Genomic DNA, 13,806 nt, shown 5'->3' with positions numbered 1-13,806 from the left:
GCACAGGAGAGGGCGAGGACTGGAGGGGGGCCACAACAAATAGTCGTCCTCACAGACACTGAGCAGGAGGCGCTGGAGCTCAGCCGCACCCTGGAGTGCCTGTCCATCGGGGACGGCAAGACTGGTACCCTACAAACGTCTGGTGACACAACTTTAATATTCATCACACACAATATGAATTGATGTTAACAGTGCTTGCCATCTTCAACACCTCAGTTTGCTCATCGCAACATGACACATCTGTGATGATGCTTAATATTGCCTTCTGTTCTCTTACAGGGCCTTCAGCGACCGCTGTGATGGCAGAGGGCGATTCCTCAGAGGACCTGTCAGCCTCTGAGTGTCACATCTTAGTGAGCCATCCACCAGCGCAGCTACTCACACCTCGGTGGGTCCTAGTCCTCAGTTAGCTGGGTTGGCACCTGGTGAGTCACCACACACACGTGAGCACGAGCAGATACTGGTGGCAGGGGCAGCTGTGGAGAGTCCGCGTTGGTGGGAGCACTCCTCTCCAGGCTCTGCTCAGCTGGACACAGATGCTGAACCCTAGGGGCCATCCTTTAAAAGGAGAATGATCGAGGGACAGCAGCACATTTGCGAGGTGCTGGAACAGGTGCCACGCGCACTCTTCACAATAGCGCAGAGGATGGAGGAGTCCAACTCCTGCATGAGTGGAATGGTGACACAGGTAAGGGAGGGAATCTCTGAGATAGTGTCACAGGGACATGAGGGCATCTCTAAGATACTGTCACGGGTAAGTGCGGGAATGTCTGCGATGGAGGGAAGGCTAGCCTCCATTGAGCTTCAAGCACGGCTCACAACTGAGTCCATTCAGGCCCTGACAACGGCTGTTCGGACTCACAGTGAACAACATTCGGCCGCCTTAAACAGGCAGACAGATACACTAGCACTGGCCTTACAAGGCTTCAGACATGTCCTCCAAACTGTTGTCCAGCAGGGTGGTAGGAGTGGTGTGGGCCTGGCCCAGTGGAGGGATGATGACGAAAGGGGACATGGAAGTGGGGACGCCGCTCAAAGCGCTCCCACATCTCACCCGTTGCCCCCCTCTCAACCAGTACCCGCAATGCTGCCTCCTCTCTAGGTGGCCGAGTCTGCCTCTGCACAGGTGCAGGTGGAACAGTCTTTGGAGGGGACCTCACGGGTACCGAAACCCAGAGGGCGTAGGCCCAAAGCATCTAATCGGTCAGGGCATGAACAAGAGCAACCTGCCACTACCTCTGCTGCAGCCACAGGGGAAGCACCACATAGAAGTAGTCGGAAGAGAAAGGCGAAGGTTTTGTGAGCACGAAGGGTTTGCACAAGGGTGCTGGACGGTTGGTCATGTTTTTCATTTATATTTGTTTTTTGTTAAACTCTCATTAAATTTTATAATTGTCATCACTACTGCTACGTCTTGCCCATTCTTGACTGACTTTTGTGACAGGGCCCTTTCATGAGGTTCACCATGAACGGCGACACTTGATGCCATCCATTGGGTCACTCTACAGTGGGTGTATGTGTAGTTGCAGGACTGTTTTGCGCGGGGGGGCCGCTGGTGTGGGCGCTGCTCTATCCAGGTGGTGTGAGGACTGGACTCTTCACACTGTCTGATGTTCACATATCAGTGACTCCCTGGCCTCACGAGCAGCCTGGTGAGCCGCTGCTCTGCCCATGGGTTCCTCTTCCTCCGCCTTCTCCTCCTCAATGTGGGTGGCAGATGTGGATGGGGCCTCCTCAAGCGGCACCCCTCTCCATTATGCCACATTATGCCGGGCACAGCACACTTCAATAATCCCACTCTGTCTGATGCGTATTGAAGCGCTCCCCCAGAACGATCAGGGCACCTGAAGCGCATCTTGAGCAGCCCTGTAGCATGCTCAATTGTAGATCTGGTGGCGATGTGGCTGTCTTTATTTTGACGCTGTTGCTTGGTGATGGGATTCCGCAGAGGTGTCATGAGCCACGTGTGCAGTGGACATAAAGGCAACTAAAGCCAGAGCTCCCTGGATGACAAAGGAGATAGAGAGTAAGATGAAGCAGAAAAAAGCAGCATATGACAGATGTCAGGTTGATAACACAAGTGAGAACCAGGCAGAATATAAAAAGTTCAGAGGGGAAGTGAAAAAGGAAATAAGAGGGGCAAAGAGAGAGTATGAGAATAGACTGGCAACCAACATAAAAGGGAATCCAAAAGTCTTCTATCGACATGTTAACAGTAAACGGGTAGTAAGAGGAGGGGTGGAGAGATTAGGGACCATAAAGGAGATCTACTCGTGGGGGCAGAGGGCATGGCCGAGGTACTAAATGAGTACTTTGAATCTGTCTTTACCAAGGAAGAAGATGCTGCCAGAATCTCAGTAAAGGAAGATATAGTTAAGATACTGGATGCGCTAAAAATTGATAAAGAGGAGGTACTAGAAAGGCTAGCTATACTTAAAGTAGATAAGTCATCTGGTCCGGATGGGATGCATCCCAGGACGCTGAGGGAAGTAAGGGAGGAAATTGCGGAGGTACTGGCCATAATCTTCCAGATATCCTTAGATACAGGAGTGGTGCCAGAGGACTGGAAAATTGCAAATGTTACACCCTTGTTCAAAAAAGGGTGTGAGGATAAACCCAGCAACTACAGGCCAGTCAGTTTAACCTCGGCGGTGGGGGAACTTTTGGAAACAATAATCTGGGACAGAATTAACAGTCACTTGGACAAGTGTGGATTGATTAAGGAAAGCCAGCACGGATTTGTTAAAGGCAAATTGTGTTTAACCAACTTGATAGAGTTTTTTGATGAGGTAACAGAGAGGGTAGATGCAGTTGATGTGGTGTATATGGATTTTCAAAAAGCATTTGATAAAGTGCCACATGGTAGGCTTGCTATTAAGATTGTGGCCCATGGAATAAAGGGGACAATAGCAACATGAATACAAAATTGGTGGTGAACGGTTGTTTTTCGGACTGGAGAGAGGTGTACAGTGGTGTTCCCCAGGGGTTTGTGCTGGGACCACTGCTTTTCTTGATATATATTAATGACTTGGACTTGGGTGTACAGGGCACAATTTCAAAATTTGCACATGACACAAAACTTGGAAGGGTAGTGAACAGTGAGGAGGATAGCGATAGACTTCAAGAGGATATAGACAGGGTGGTGGCATGGGCGGACACATGGCAGATGAAGTTTAACGCAGAAAAATGCGAGGTGATGTATTTCAGTAGGAATAATGAGGAGGGGCAATATAAACTAGAGGGCGCAATTCTAAAAGGGGTACAGGAACAGAGAGATCTGGGTATATGTGCACAAATCTTTGAAGGTGGCAGGGCAGGTTGAGAAAGTGGTTAAAAAAGTATACGAGGTTCTGGGCTTTATAAATAGAAGCATAGAGTACAAAAGCAAGGAAGTCATGATGAACCTTTATAAAACACTGGTTCAGCCACAACTGGAGTATTGTGTCCAGTTCTGGGCACCGCATTTTTGGATGGATGTGAAGGCCTTAGAGAGAGTGCAGAAAAGATTTACTAGAATGGTTCCAGGGATGAAGGACATAAATTAAGTGGATAGACTGGAGAAGCTGGGATTGTTCTCCGTGGAACAGAGAAGGTTGCGAGGAGATTTGATAGAGGTATTCAAAACCATGAAGGGTCTAGGCAGAGTAAACAGAGAGAAACTGTTCCCATTGGCAGAAGGGTCAAGAACTAGAGGACATAGATTTAAAGTGATTGGCAACAGAACCAATAGAGATATGAGGAAAAACTTTATTACACAGTGAGTGGTTAGGATCTGGAATGCACTGCCTGAGGGGGTAGTGCAGGCAGATTCAATCATGGCCTTCAAAAGGGAACTGGATAATACTTGAAAGGAAAAAAAGTGCAGGGCTACGGGGATAGGGCGGGGCAGTGGAACTAGCTGGATTGCTCATGCATAGAGCTGGCACGTACTCGATGGGCCGAATGGCCTCCTTCAGTGCTGTAACCTTCTATGATTCTATGATATCCCTTGTCCCCGAGGACCCATCCCTTAAGGGTGTTCGGTGTGTGGAAGTGGGACGGGATGTTGGATTCCCTCAGAATGAAGGAATTGTGGCAGCTGCAAGGGAATCTGGCGCACACATGAAGGAATCTTTTGCGGTGGTCACAAACGATCTGAGTGTTGATGGAGTGATACCCCTTTCTGATGATGAAAGGGGTATCATAGAAGGTGCACCCATATAGCAGTCTGAGCACTTCCACTTCTGGCTCATGTGGAAGTGCTCAGACTGCTATATGGGTGCACCCTGCACCCGTGGGAAGCCAGCCACTGCGTGGAATCCCACTGCCCTCTCCGTCTGGCTGAGGAAAACACAACGATCTCGCAGCCAAAAGTTTGTGTGCAAGAACTCACCTTTTCTCCCCGAGAGTCAAACAAGCATTTGAATGGCTGCTGGCTGAAACACGTCTGGTAGAACGTGGAGTGTTTCCCACAGCACGGGAAACATGCTGAGGATGTTTGAAAATCGGACCCCTGCCTCAATGTGCACAAAATTAAGTACTTTAAGTACTTCAACTATCTAACTAACTATCATCCCACCAGCATTAATTGCCAGTGGGACTTCTGCATTTGGGAGGCTCGTGCGCTCACCCAGACTCATCAGTGGGGAACCCAGAAGTCTGCGGGTTAGAGCCGGGTTCTGAACCCGCTCGGGATTTCCCCGATTTTCGGAGCCACCCCACCCCCCTCCCCCCCCCACCCCCACCGCCCCACAACGCACCCGCACTTGGCTTCCAAAATCGAGCCTATTATCTTAAACCTTATTATGTTATGATCGCTATTGCTTAGATGTTCCCCTACACTTACTTCTCTTGTCTGCTCTGGTTCATTTCCAATTACTAGATCCAGCAGTGATTCCTTTCTTGTTGGACTTCTTACGTACTGGGTAAGAAATTAGTCCTGTACACTCTGTAAAAACTCTATTCTCTTTTCCCTTTACCTACCTCTTCTTGCCAGTTTATTTGGGGATAGTTAAAATCTCCCATGATTATTTTTCTATGTTTATTTTGCAAATTGTGTATTTATAAAAGAAGCAGATAACATTGCAAATACTTTGCCAGAGATATCTCTTCAATTTATATTTTCTAACAAAGTCTGAAGTTTACAGTTATTTTGTAAATATTACCACATCTCCCTGGGGCATTGCTTGTGGGCCATGGGGCAGAGGCCCAAGCAACAGATAGGGACCAAGCAACAGATTGGGACCAAGCCCATAGCAGAGCGGTAGGCTTGTCGGGTGAGTGGCAGGTTACGATTAGGTATTGCTCTTATTATGTAGTGTGCATCCCTATTTCAGAGCACATTATCCACTTTACTAAGTTGCTTAGGTAATGTAGTTTTAAGAAAATTGAAGGTCACTTGCAAGTCTACAATAAGAATGTGTTGGTCTTTACATTAATTAGAAGTTTTGGAAACAGAGAAGTCTTTGCTGGCCATGACTAGGGATTGAAGCTGTGGGAGTAGTGGGGCCTTGTTGAATGTTGAGCTTTTTTGAAAAATGAATGGTCTAGGAAGAAGGAGAGGGGGCAATAGGCAGACAAAAAGAGAACCATTATGTGTTAACTCATCAGAGGAATAGCTAATAACACAGAGTTCAAAAGGTTATTTTGAAGTGTGTGAAGAATATTGAGTAGGTTAAGTAGGTGATTTCCTTACAATTATACACCCTGAACCAAAGTTCTCTGATAAATTATGACCTCTATTATAACGTTAATTTTTTTTGTTTCCCAATTGATTAAGTATAGGAAACAAAACATATCTTTCACTTTAATTTATTCTTTATTGCATTTGAAGGGAAGGTGATCGAGCTAATCTAACATGTTTATATGGTTATTCTTGTTAATATGGCTATCTAGCTTTAATTCCAAAGCTGCATGCACCATGCTATGTGGTGATATAGAGAAAACTGATGGCAAGGCAAGTGAGGGGGTTCAGATACCACATAACCTGCAAGAGCAAAGTTAGCAAATCTTCTAACACCATCGAAGTCCCAAGATGAGTGCCCCACAATTCCATAGGGGTTCTATTGGTCTCCTGCCATAACTTCATTAGGGGACCAGTAGAACCCTCAAGGAAACAGAGGAGACCCAGGTTACATCAGGCCTGTGGTTTTCACCAGTTTCTGCATTGCCTTGTAAGCGGTGGGATATCCATCTGCCCTTTACAGGGCAAATGATAGGCCGGGATGGCGACTCCCTAAGCTGAGAGTTCCTGCTACTGGGCCTCAGTTGGGAGCTGGCGTTTCATTGCCAACTGGTACACTGAGAGAGATGAGGCATACTGGCCACAAGGGTGCGTGTGGGCCCCACCGATGGGGTCCAAGCCTTGTATGGGACGTGGACCCCTGAAAGGGCCGTTTAAAAATAAATAAATAACTTCTTGTATTTCCCACCCGTACTCGAGGGTGGGGGTGGGAGGCTGATTGGAACCGAGGTAGGGGTGTGTGATCTGGCACTCGTTCTCCTCCCCCCTCCCCCCATAATGGATGGGTGGCCACCCCAGTTTCCTGGTGCGCGGAGCAAGTGGGTGCCAAAGAAGCCCCGTACCACTAATGCCCTTTGGCCCAGGTGAAATGAAGTGCCCATCCACTGACCTAACAACCTGCAGTGGGAGGTTAGTAATGGGGGAGAGCCAGGGGCACAATCTGAGCACAGCTGATTCAATCGCTGCCTGTCAAACTTCGGGCCAAGGCTACAGCCTGGAAGTCACTCCCACATATCCTTTTTTTAAGTAAACGACGTGTGGTGTTGCTTATGGATAAAAATAAGAAACAAGTAACAACTTACATTTCTATAGATCTCCTCATGTACTGAGAGACATCGAACAGCACTTTACAGGAACGAGGATAATGAGTAGATGCTGAACAGAAGGGAGAGAAACAAGAGAGGGATCAGGAGGCAGTGAAATCAAGGTTCAAAAGGAGGTGTTTAGGAGGCTTTTGACGGTGGGGAGGGAGAGAGCAAGGCAAATGTGCTACCAGGGAGTTGCCGAGTGCAGGGGCCGGCAGGGACGTTGGCCGACGGTCAGTCCGGGGGGGTGGGGTTTGATCGGTGGGGCCCGGAGAACCATTCCTCCTACTCCTGCTTCACATTAGGAATAAGGTAATGTTTTACTTACCTTTTTGGTGGCAGCCTCCAGCATCCATGAGACGCTGTGGGCCATCAGCAGCAGCAGAATTGTATTCCAGCACAATCTGTAACCTCATGGCCCGGGATATCCCTCACTCTACCATTACCAACAAGCCAGGGGATCAACCCTGGTTCAATGAGGAGTGTAGAAGAGCATGCCAGGAGCAGCACCAGGCGTACCTAAAAATGAGGTGCCAACCTGGTGAAGCTACAACTCAGGACTACATGCATGCTAAACAGCGAAAGCAACATGCTACAGACAGAGCTAAGCAATTCTACAACCAATGGATCAGACCAAAGCTCTGCAGTCCTGCCACATCCAGTCGTGAATGGTGGTGGACAATTAAACAACTAACGTGAGCAGGAGGCTCTGCAAACATCCCCATCCTCAATGATGGCGGAGTCCAGCATGTGAATGCAAAAGACAAGGGTGAAGCGTTTGCAACCATCTTCAGCCAGAAATGCCAAGTGGATGATCCATCTCGGCCTCCACCCGACATCCCCACCATCACAGAAGCCAGTCTTCAGCCAATTCGATTCACTCCACGGGATATCAAGAAACGGCTGAGCGCACTGGATACAGCAAAGGCTATGGGCCCCTACAAGATCCCGGCTGCAGTGCTGAAGACTTGTGCTCCAGAACGAGCTGCGCCTCTAGCCAAACTGTTCCAGTACATCTACAACACTGGCATCTACCCGACAATGTGGAAAATTGCCCAGGTTTGTCCTGTCCACAAAAAGCAGGACAAATCCAATCCAGCCAATTACTGCCCCATCAGTCTACTCTCAATCATCAGCAAAATGATGGAAGGTGTCGTCGACAGTGCTATCAAGCGGCACTTACTCACCAATAACCTGCTCACTGATGCTCAGTTTGGGTTCCGCCAGGACCACTCAGCTCCAGACCTCATTACAGCCTTGGTCCAAACATGGACAAAAGAGCTGAATTCCAGAGGTGAGGTGAGAGTGACTGCCCTTGACATCAAGGCAGCATTTGACCCTAGTAAAATTGAAGTCAATGGGAATCATGGGGAAAACTCTCCAGTGGCTGGAGTCATATCTAGCACAAAGGAAGTTGGTAGTGGTCATTGGAGGCCAATCATCTCAGCCCCAAGACATCGCTGCAGGAGTTCCTCAGAGCAGCGTCCTAGGCCCAACCATCTTCAGCTGCTTCATCAATGACCTTCCCTCCATCATAAGGTCAGAAATGGGGATGTTCGCTGATGATTGCACAGTGTTCAGTTCCATTCGCAACCCCTCAAATAATGAAGCAGTCCGAGCCCGCATGCAGCAAGACCTGGACAACATCCAGACTTGGGCTCATAAGTGGCAAGTAACATTTGCATCAGACAAGTGCCAGGCAATGATCATCTCCAACAAGAGAGAGTCTAACCACATCCCCTTGACATTCAACGGCATTACCATCGCCGAATCCCTCACCATCAACATCCTGGGGGTCACCATTGACCTGAAACTTAACTGGACCAGCCATATAAATACTGTGGCTACAAGAGCAGGTCAGAGGCTGGGTATTCTGCGGCGAGTGACTCACCTCCTGATTCCCCAAAGCTTTCCACCATCTACAAGGCACAAGTCAGGAGTGTGATGGAATACTCTCCACTTGCTTGGATGAGTGCAGCTCCAACAACACTCAAGAAGCTTGACACCATCCAGGACAAAGCAGCCTGCTTGATTGGCACCCCATCCACCACCCTAAACATTCACTCCCTTCACCATCGGCGCACCGTGGCTGCAGTGTGCACCATCCACAGGATGCACTGCAGCAACTCGCCAAGGCTTCTTCAACAGCACCTCCCAAACCCGCGACCTCTACCACCTAGAAGGACAAGAGCAGCAGGCACATGGGAACAACACCACCTGCACGTTCCCCTCCAAGTCACACACCATCCCGACTTGGCAATATATCACCGTTCCTTCATCGTCGCTGGGTCAAAATCCTGAAACTCCCTTCCTAACAGCACTGTGGGAGAACCTTCACCACACGGACTGCAGCGGTTCAAGAAGGCGGCTCACCACCACCTTCTCAAGGCCAATTAGGGATGGGCAATAAATGCCGGCCTCGCCAGCAACGCCCACATCCCATGAACGAATTAAAAAAAGTCCCGGTGGCCCAAGAAAATTGACCGCAACAGACACGGTGCAAGTTGCAGTTGGTCACAATCCAATTTCCCAAGAAACAGGCATTGCAGTATCTAATTTCTAGGCCATAGATTAACATAAACAGATAGGCAGCATAGATGTTGACATCTAAAACATGACTGAAAAATTGTGACACAAGATGCACTATACATAAAATAAATTTATATATGAATGAATGTTTGATAAAATCATAATCTTAAAACTGAGTCAACAAAATTAAAACTGAGTCAACAAAATTATATACTGTGTCAGTTGCACTATTTCATGAAACTAGATTGCAGAAGATATTAGAACAATTATTAACAACTTGTGCCCCTACAGACTCATTTAATGATTTTTGGGGTTAAATGACTCTTGGCCTGCAGTTCTAAACTAAGTGAATTTTATTTTTGTGCAGATGGTGTCGGTGCTTGTAGGTAAAGAAAGGGAACAAGTGCAAGAACTCTTTACCAGTCTCTTACAGATGAAGAGTGATGACTTCACCTCTGAAGATGTACAGAATCTAGCAAGAGGCTATGATATATGGTGTTAATTATTTTGCAGGAGTCACAAGGTTAATATACAATATATGTTACTCAGGAGGTTTAGAACGATGAAAATTGTATGACTTGTGCTGCACACTTTTTTCTACTTATTTCTTCTTCCCCATACTCAATTCATCTTCCTCGAAACTAACATCTGATGACCTAGAAATTATTTTGCTAATCTTTCACTAAAGTACCTTGCCCCTCCCCATCAAATTCATTCACAAGTATCTGTTTCATAAAAGTCCATACATATAAAACTGTTCTATAAACTGATCTGTTTTATTTGTTAGCCCATTATAGTTTACTGACAGGGGCAACAAATCATTTTCAGTGTTGTGACATCAGTCCCCAAATATAAACCAGCAAATCCGGTTAATTCCTTATGTTGAACTGGAATTCAACATAAATTTGTGTTGTGTTCCCACTGGTAACATAAGGGCAATAAGCATTTATTTTCTATTGTTTATGTTGTCATTACTTCAACTCTGTTCTACCTCTAGAAATATCATCTGGTATTTTAGCTTTGGATTGTTACAAAGCTCCATGTATCAGAATAGGTAGTAACTCTTCTTTAACTCTCAGGAGTGCTTATACTCTGATTAGTCCTGAATTAGAATGCAGTAAGCTTTGTTTGTGGATTGCCTGTCCAAGAATATTAATTTATGCCTGTGATCAAAGAGGAATTCGGCTCAGCAAGGATGTCTATTGAGAAACGTTGAATGTAATGCAGTTCTTTAGAATGCAGTAAATTTGTGTATATTATTTTACTGCTGTACTATTTGAGATTTGTTTGTCTCTGATAAAACTTTATGCACTCTAATGCAGTCCCTCAGTTAAGGTCAGGGAAATGCAAAAACTGATTGATTGAGCCTGTTGTTCATGCACTGAAATAATAAACTATACTTGTAATGATTCCTTCTCCTTCGGTCCCTGGTAATTTTGCATGATGCTCCCAGTATAGAGCCTTGCTCACCAGAAGCCTTGATTCACAAAATGTATGTTATAGTGTGATGCCGACTGGTGTAACTTGTGGTTAAAAGGGAGTTCTTCCAGAGTTGAACACACCTATTGCCAGATCTGATTGTTCTATTTTTTTTTAATTTGGTCTTTTAATCATTATAATTTGTGGGAATCTGTTCATCCACCGTTGCTCCTCCTTGTACCCTCACTAGCCATAACTTATAACCGTTACACTGAACATGAAAATGTAAAGACGTTTCGTTTAGGATGTGCAGTCGTTTCCTGATGGTGCAATATAAGTCTATGAAGGTATCACTGAGGCCTAGGACTCAATTGCCCCTTAGTTTCCTATGTGATGAGTTACTGATCTCAGCCCTGCTATGAATGCAACAAGAATTTTCTAAATGGCGAGAAGTTAGGAACTGTGCTTTAGGGGGTTACAGAAACCACTAAAAGCTAATGTACAGGTACAGAAAATAATTTAAAAGGTTAATGGAATGTTGGCCTTTATCTCGAGCTTGAATACAAAATACATCGGGGTGATGTCAGAAATCACTTCTTCACACAAAGGGTAGTGGAAATCTAGAACACTGTCTCCCAAAAAGCTGTTGGGACTGGGGGCGGGAAGGGGTCAATTGAAAATTTCAAAATAGAGATTGATAGATTTTTGTTAGGTGAGGATGTTAAGGGTTATGGAATCAAGGTGGGTAAATGGAGTTACAGTCAAGATCAGCCAACTGAATGGCACAACGGGCTTGAGGGGCTGGATGGCCTACTCCTGTTCCTCGGTTCTTACGAATGGTTAAGGGAGCAAGCAAAATTTGTAAAGCTGTCTTACTGATATACTTCTTAAGCTGTGGCTCAAGGGTAGAGAGGGGAAAATAACTAAAAACAAGAAAATATGGTACCTTCCTTCAAGCCAATGCAGGCACATAGCAATGATTATCTGTGACCAGTTTAGTCATAGCATCAAGTAACACTTTAGCTTTGTGTGACTAGAGGGAGAAAAATTCCTCCTGAAGAGTGGACATCTTGCAAAGCCAGTCACTTTTCATTCATGCAGTTAACTTCTGGTCGGACTGCTTTTAAGTTGCCGAGGTTAATGGTTATGTTAGTACAGTGCCTTGATTGAAGTTCTTGTTTCCTAGCAGTTTTTTTTTAATTCATTCATGGGATTATGGGCATCACTGGTGAGGCCAGCATTTATTGCCTATCCCTAATTGTCCTTGAGAAGGTGGTGGTGAGCCGCCTTCTTGAACCGCTGCAGTCCGTGTGGTGAAGGTTCTCCCACAGTGCCGTTAGGTAGGGAGTTCCAGGATTTTGACCCAGCGATGATGAAGGAACGGTGATATATTTCCAAGTCGGGATAGTGTGCGACTTGGAGGGGAACGTGCAGGTGGTGTTGTTCCCATGTGCCTGCTGCCCTTGTCCTTCTAGGTGGTAGAGGTCGCGGGTTTGGGAGGTGCTGTCGTAGAAGCCTTGGCGAGTTGCTGCAGTGCATCCTGTGGATGTTACACACTGCAGCCACGATGCGCCGGTGGTGAAGGGAGTGAATGTTTAGGATGGTGGATGGGGTGCCAATCAAGCGAGCTGCTTTGTCCTGGATGGTGTCGAGCTTCTTGAGTGTTGTTGGAGCTGCACTCATCCAGGCAAGTGGAGAGTATTCCATCACACTCCTGATCTATGCCTTGTCGATGGTGGAAAGGCTTTGGGGAGTCAGGAGGTGAGTCACTCACGCAGAATACCCAGCCTCTGGCCTGCTCTCGTAGTCACAGTATTTATGTGGCTGGTCCAGTTAAGTTCCTGATCAATGGTGACCCCCAGGCTGTTGATGGCGGGGGATTTGGCAATGGTAAACCACGTCTCATTAAATTAAAAATACTTTTTTGCCAGCCTCGTAATAAGTGATGAGTCTGGAAAACTACCTCAAAGATGGAAAAATAATAAAAGGATGCCTTCAAAGCATTGCCTTTTGAAAAGGAAGCATGGAAATTCATTTAAAACAGACCAAATGTGAAACTTCTATAGCTGTGCTTGGTTAATTTGACAATTGTAAACAATTTTACAACACCAAGTTATAGTCCAGCAATTTTATTTTAAATTCACAAGCTTTCGGAGATTTTCTCCTTCCTCAGGCAAATGTGGAAGGAGAAATTCCTCAGGAAGGAGAAAATCTCCGAAAGCTTGTGAATTTAAAATAAAATTGCTGGACTATAACTTGGTGTTGTAAAATTGTTTACAATTGTCAACCCCAGTCCATCACCGGCATCTCCACATCATGGTTAATTTGAGGATAAAAATATTGTGACAAATTTATTTAGTGTTTATTTTTCAATGCTTTCGTTTGTGTAAAAAAAATTGTACTTCAGTATCAGTAAACAAGAAAATCTTGAACTTTTTGTTCCAGATACTTCTATTTTATTGAAGATGACAGACTAAGAATTTTCTTAACATGGAGACAGTCACTCAACTGTACTAGGCTTGTTTGATGATTTCACAGATGGGGAGCATTCCTATGCATAGTGAACAAAAACAGCAGGGGCTACAATCTGAGAGCTATCCAATTAGTCTCACACCCCTGCTCTTCCTCCTCCCTCCCCCGCTCCTCCAATAGCCTGCAATTTTCAATTATTTATCCAATTCTCTTTTGAAAGTTACAATTGAATTTACTTCCACCACCCTTTCTGGATCATTACTCACTGTGTAAAAAAGTCTAATTTCCCCCCTGGACTTTGACAATTATCTTCCCAACCCTCCTGCCAGTAGAAACATTTTCTCCCTATCTACTGTATCAAAATCCCTCATAATTTGTAACACCTCTATCAAATCTCACCTTAACCTTCTCTGTTCTAAAGGAGAACAACCCCAGCTTCTCCAGTCTCTTCATATAACTGAAGTCCCTCATCCCTGGTACTATTCTAGTAAATCTCTTCTGCACCCTCTCTAAGGCCTTCACATCCTTCCTAAAGTGTGGTGCCCAGAATTGAACACAATACTCCAGCTGAGGCCCAAC

At 45.8% G+C, this 13,806-nt stretch overlaps 1 protein-coding gene across 6 annotated transcripts in view; it reads left to right on the top strand.

Moving 5' to 3' along the window:
- LOC137320261 (sperm-associated antigen 1-like) overlaps positions 1-10,745 on the top strand; it is a 202,524-nt gene extending 191,779 nt beyond the window's left edge. For all 6 annotated transcript variants that reach the window (XM_067982047.1, XM_067982044.1, XM_067982043.1 and 3 more), the window contains one exon: positions 9,704-10,745. In XM_067982047.1, coding sequence (XP_067838148.1) covers positions 9,704-9,838 — 135 coding nt within the window. In that variant the 3' untranslated portion in view covers positions 9,839-10,745. The remainder of the gene's footprint in view (positions 1-9,703) is intronic.
- Positions 10,746-13,806: the final 3,061 nt, after the last annotated feature.

Source organism: Heptranchias perlo, chromosome 3 (assembly GCF_035084215.1).
Source record: "Heptranchias perlo isolate sHepPer1 chromosome 3, sHepPer1.hap1, whole genome shotgun sequence".
Classification (NCBI taxonomy): domain Eukaryota; kingdom Metazoa; phylum Chordata; class Chondrichthyes; order Hexanchiformes; family Hexanchidae; genus Heptranchias; species Heptranchias perlo.
The sequence above is the reverse complement of the archived record's forward strand: the minus strand, read 5'-3'. Positions and strand labels throughout refer to the sequence as shown.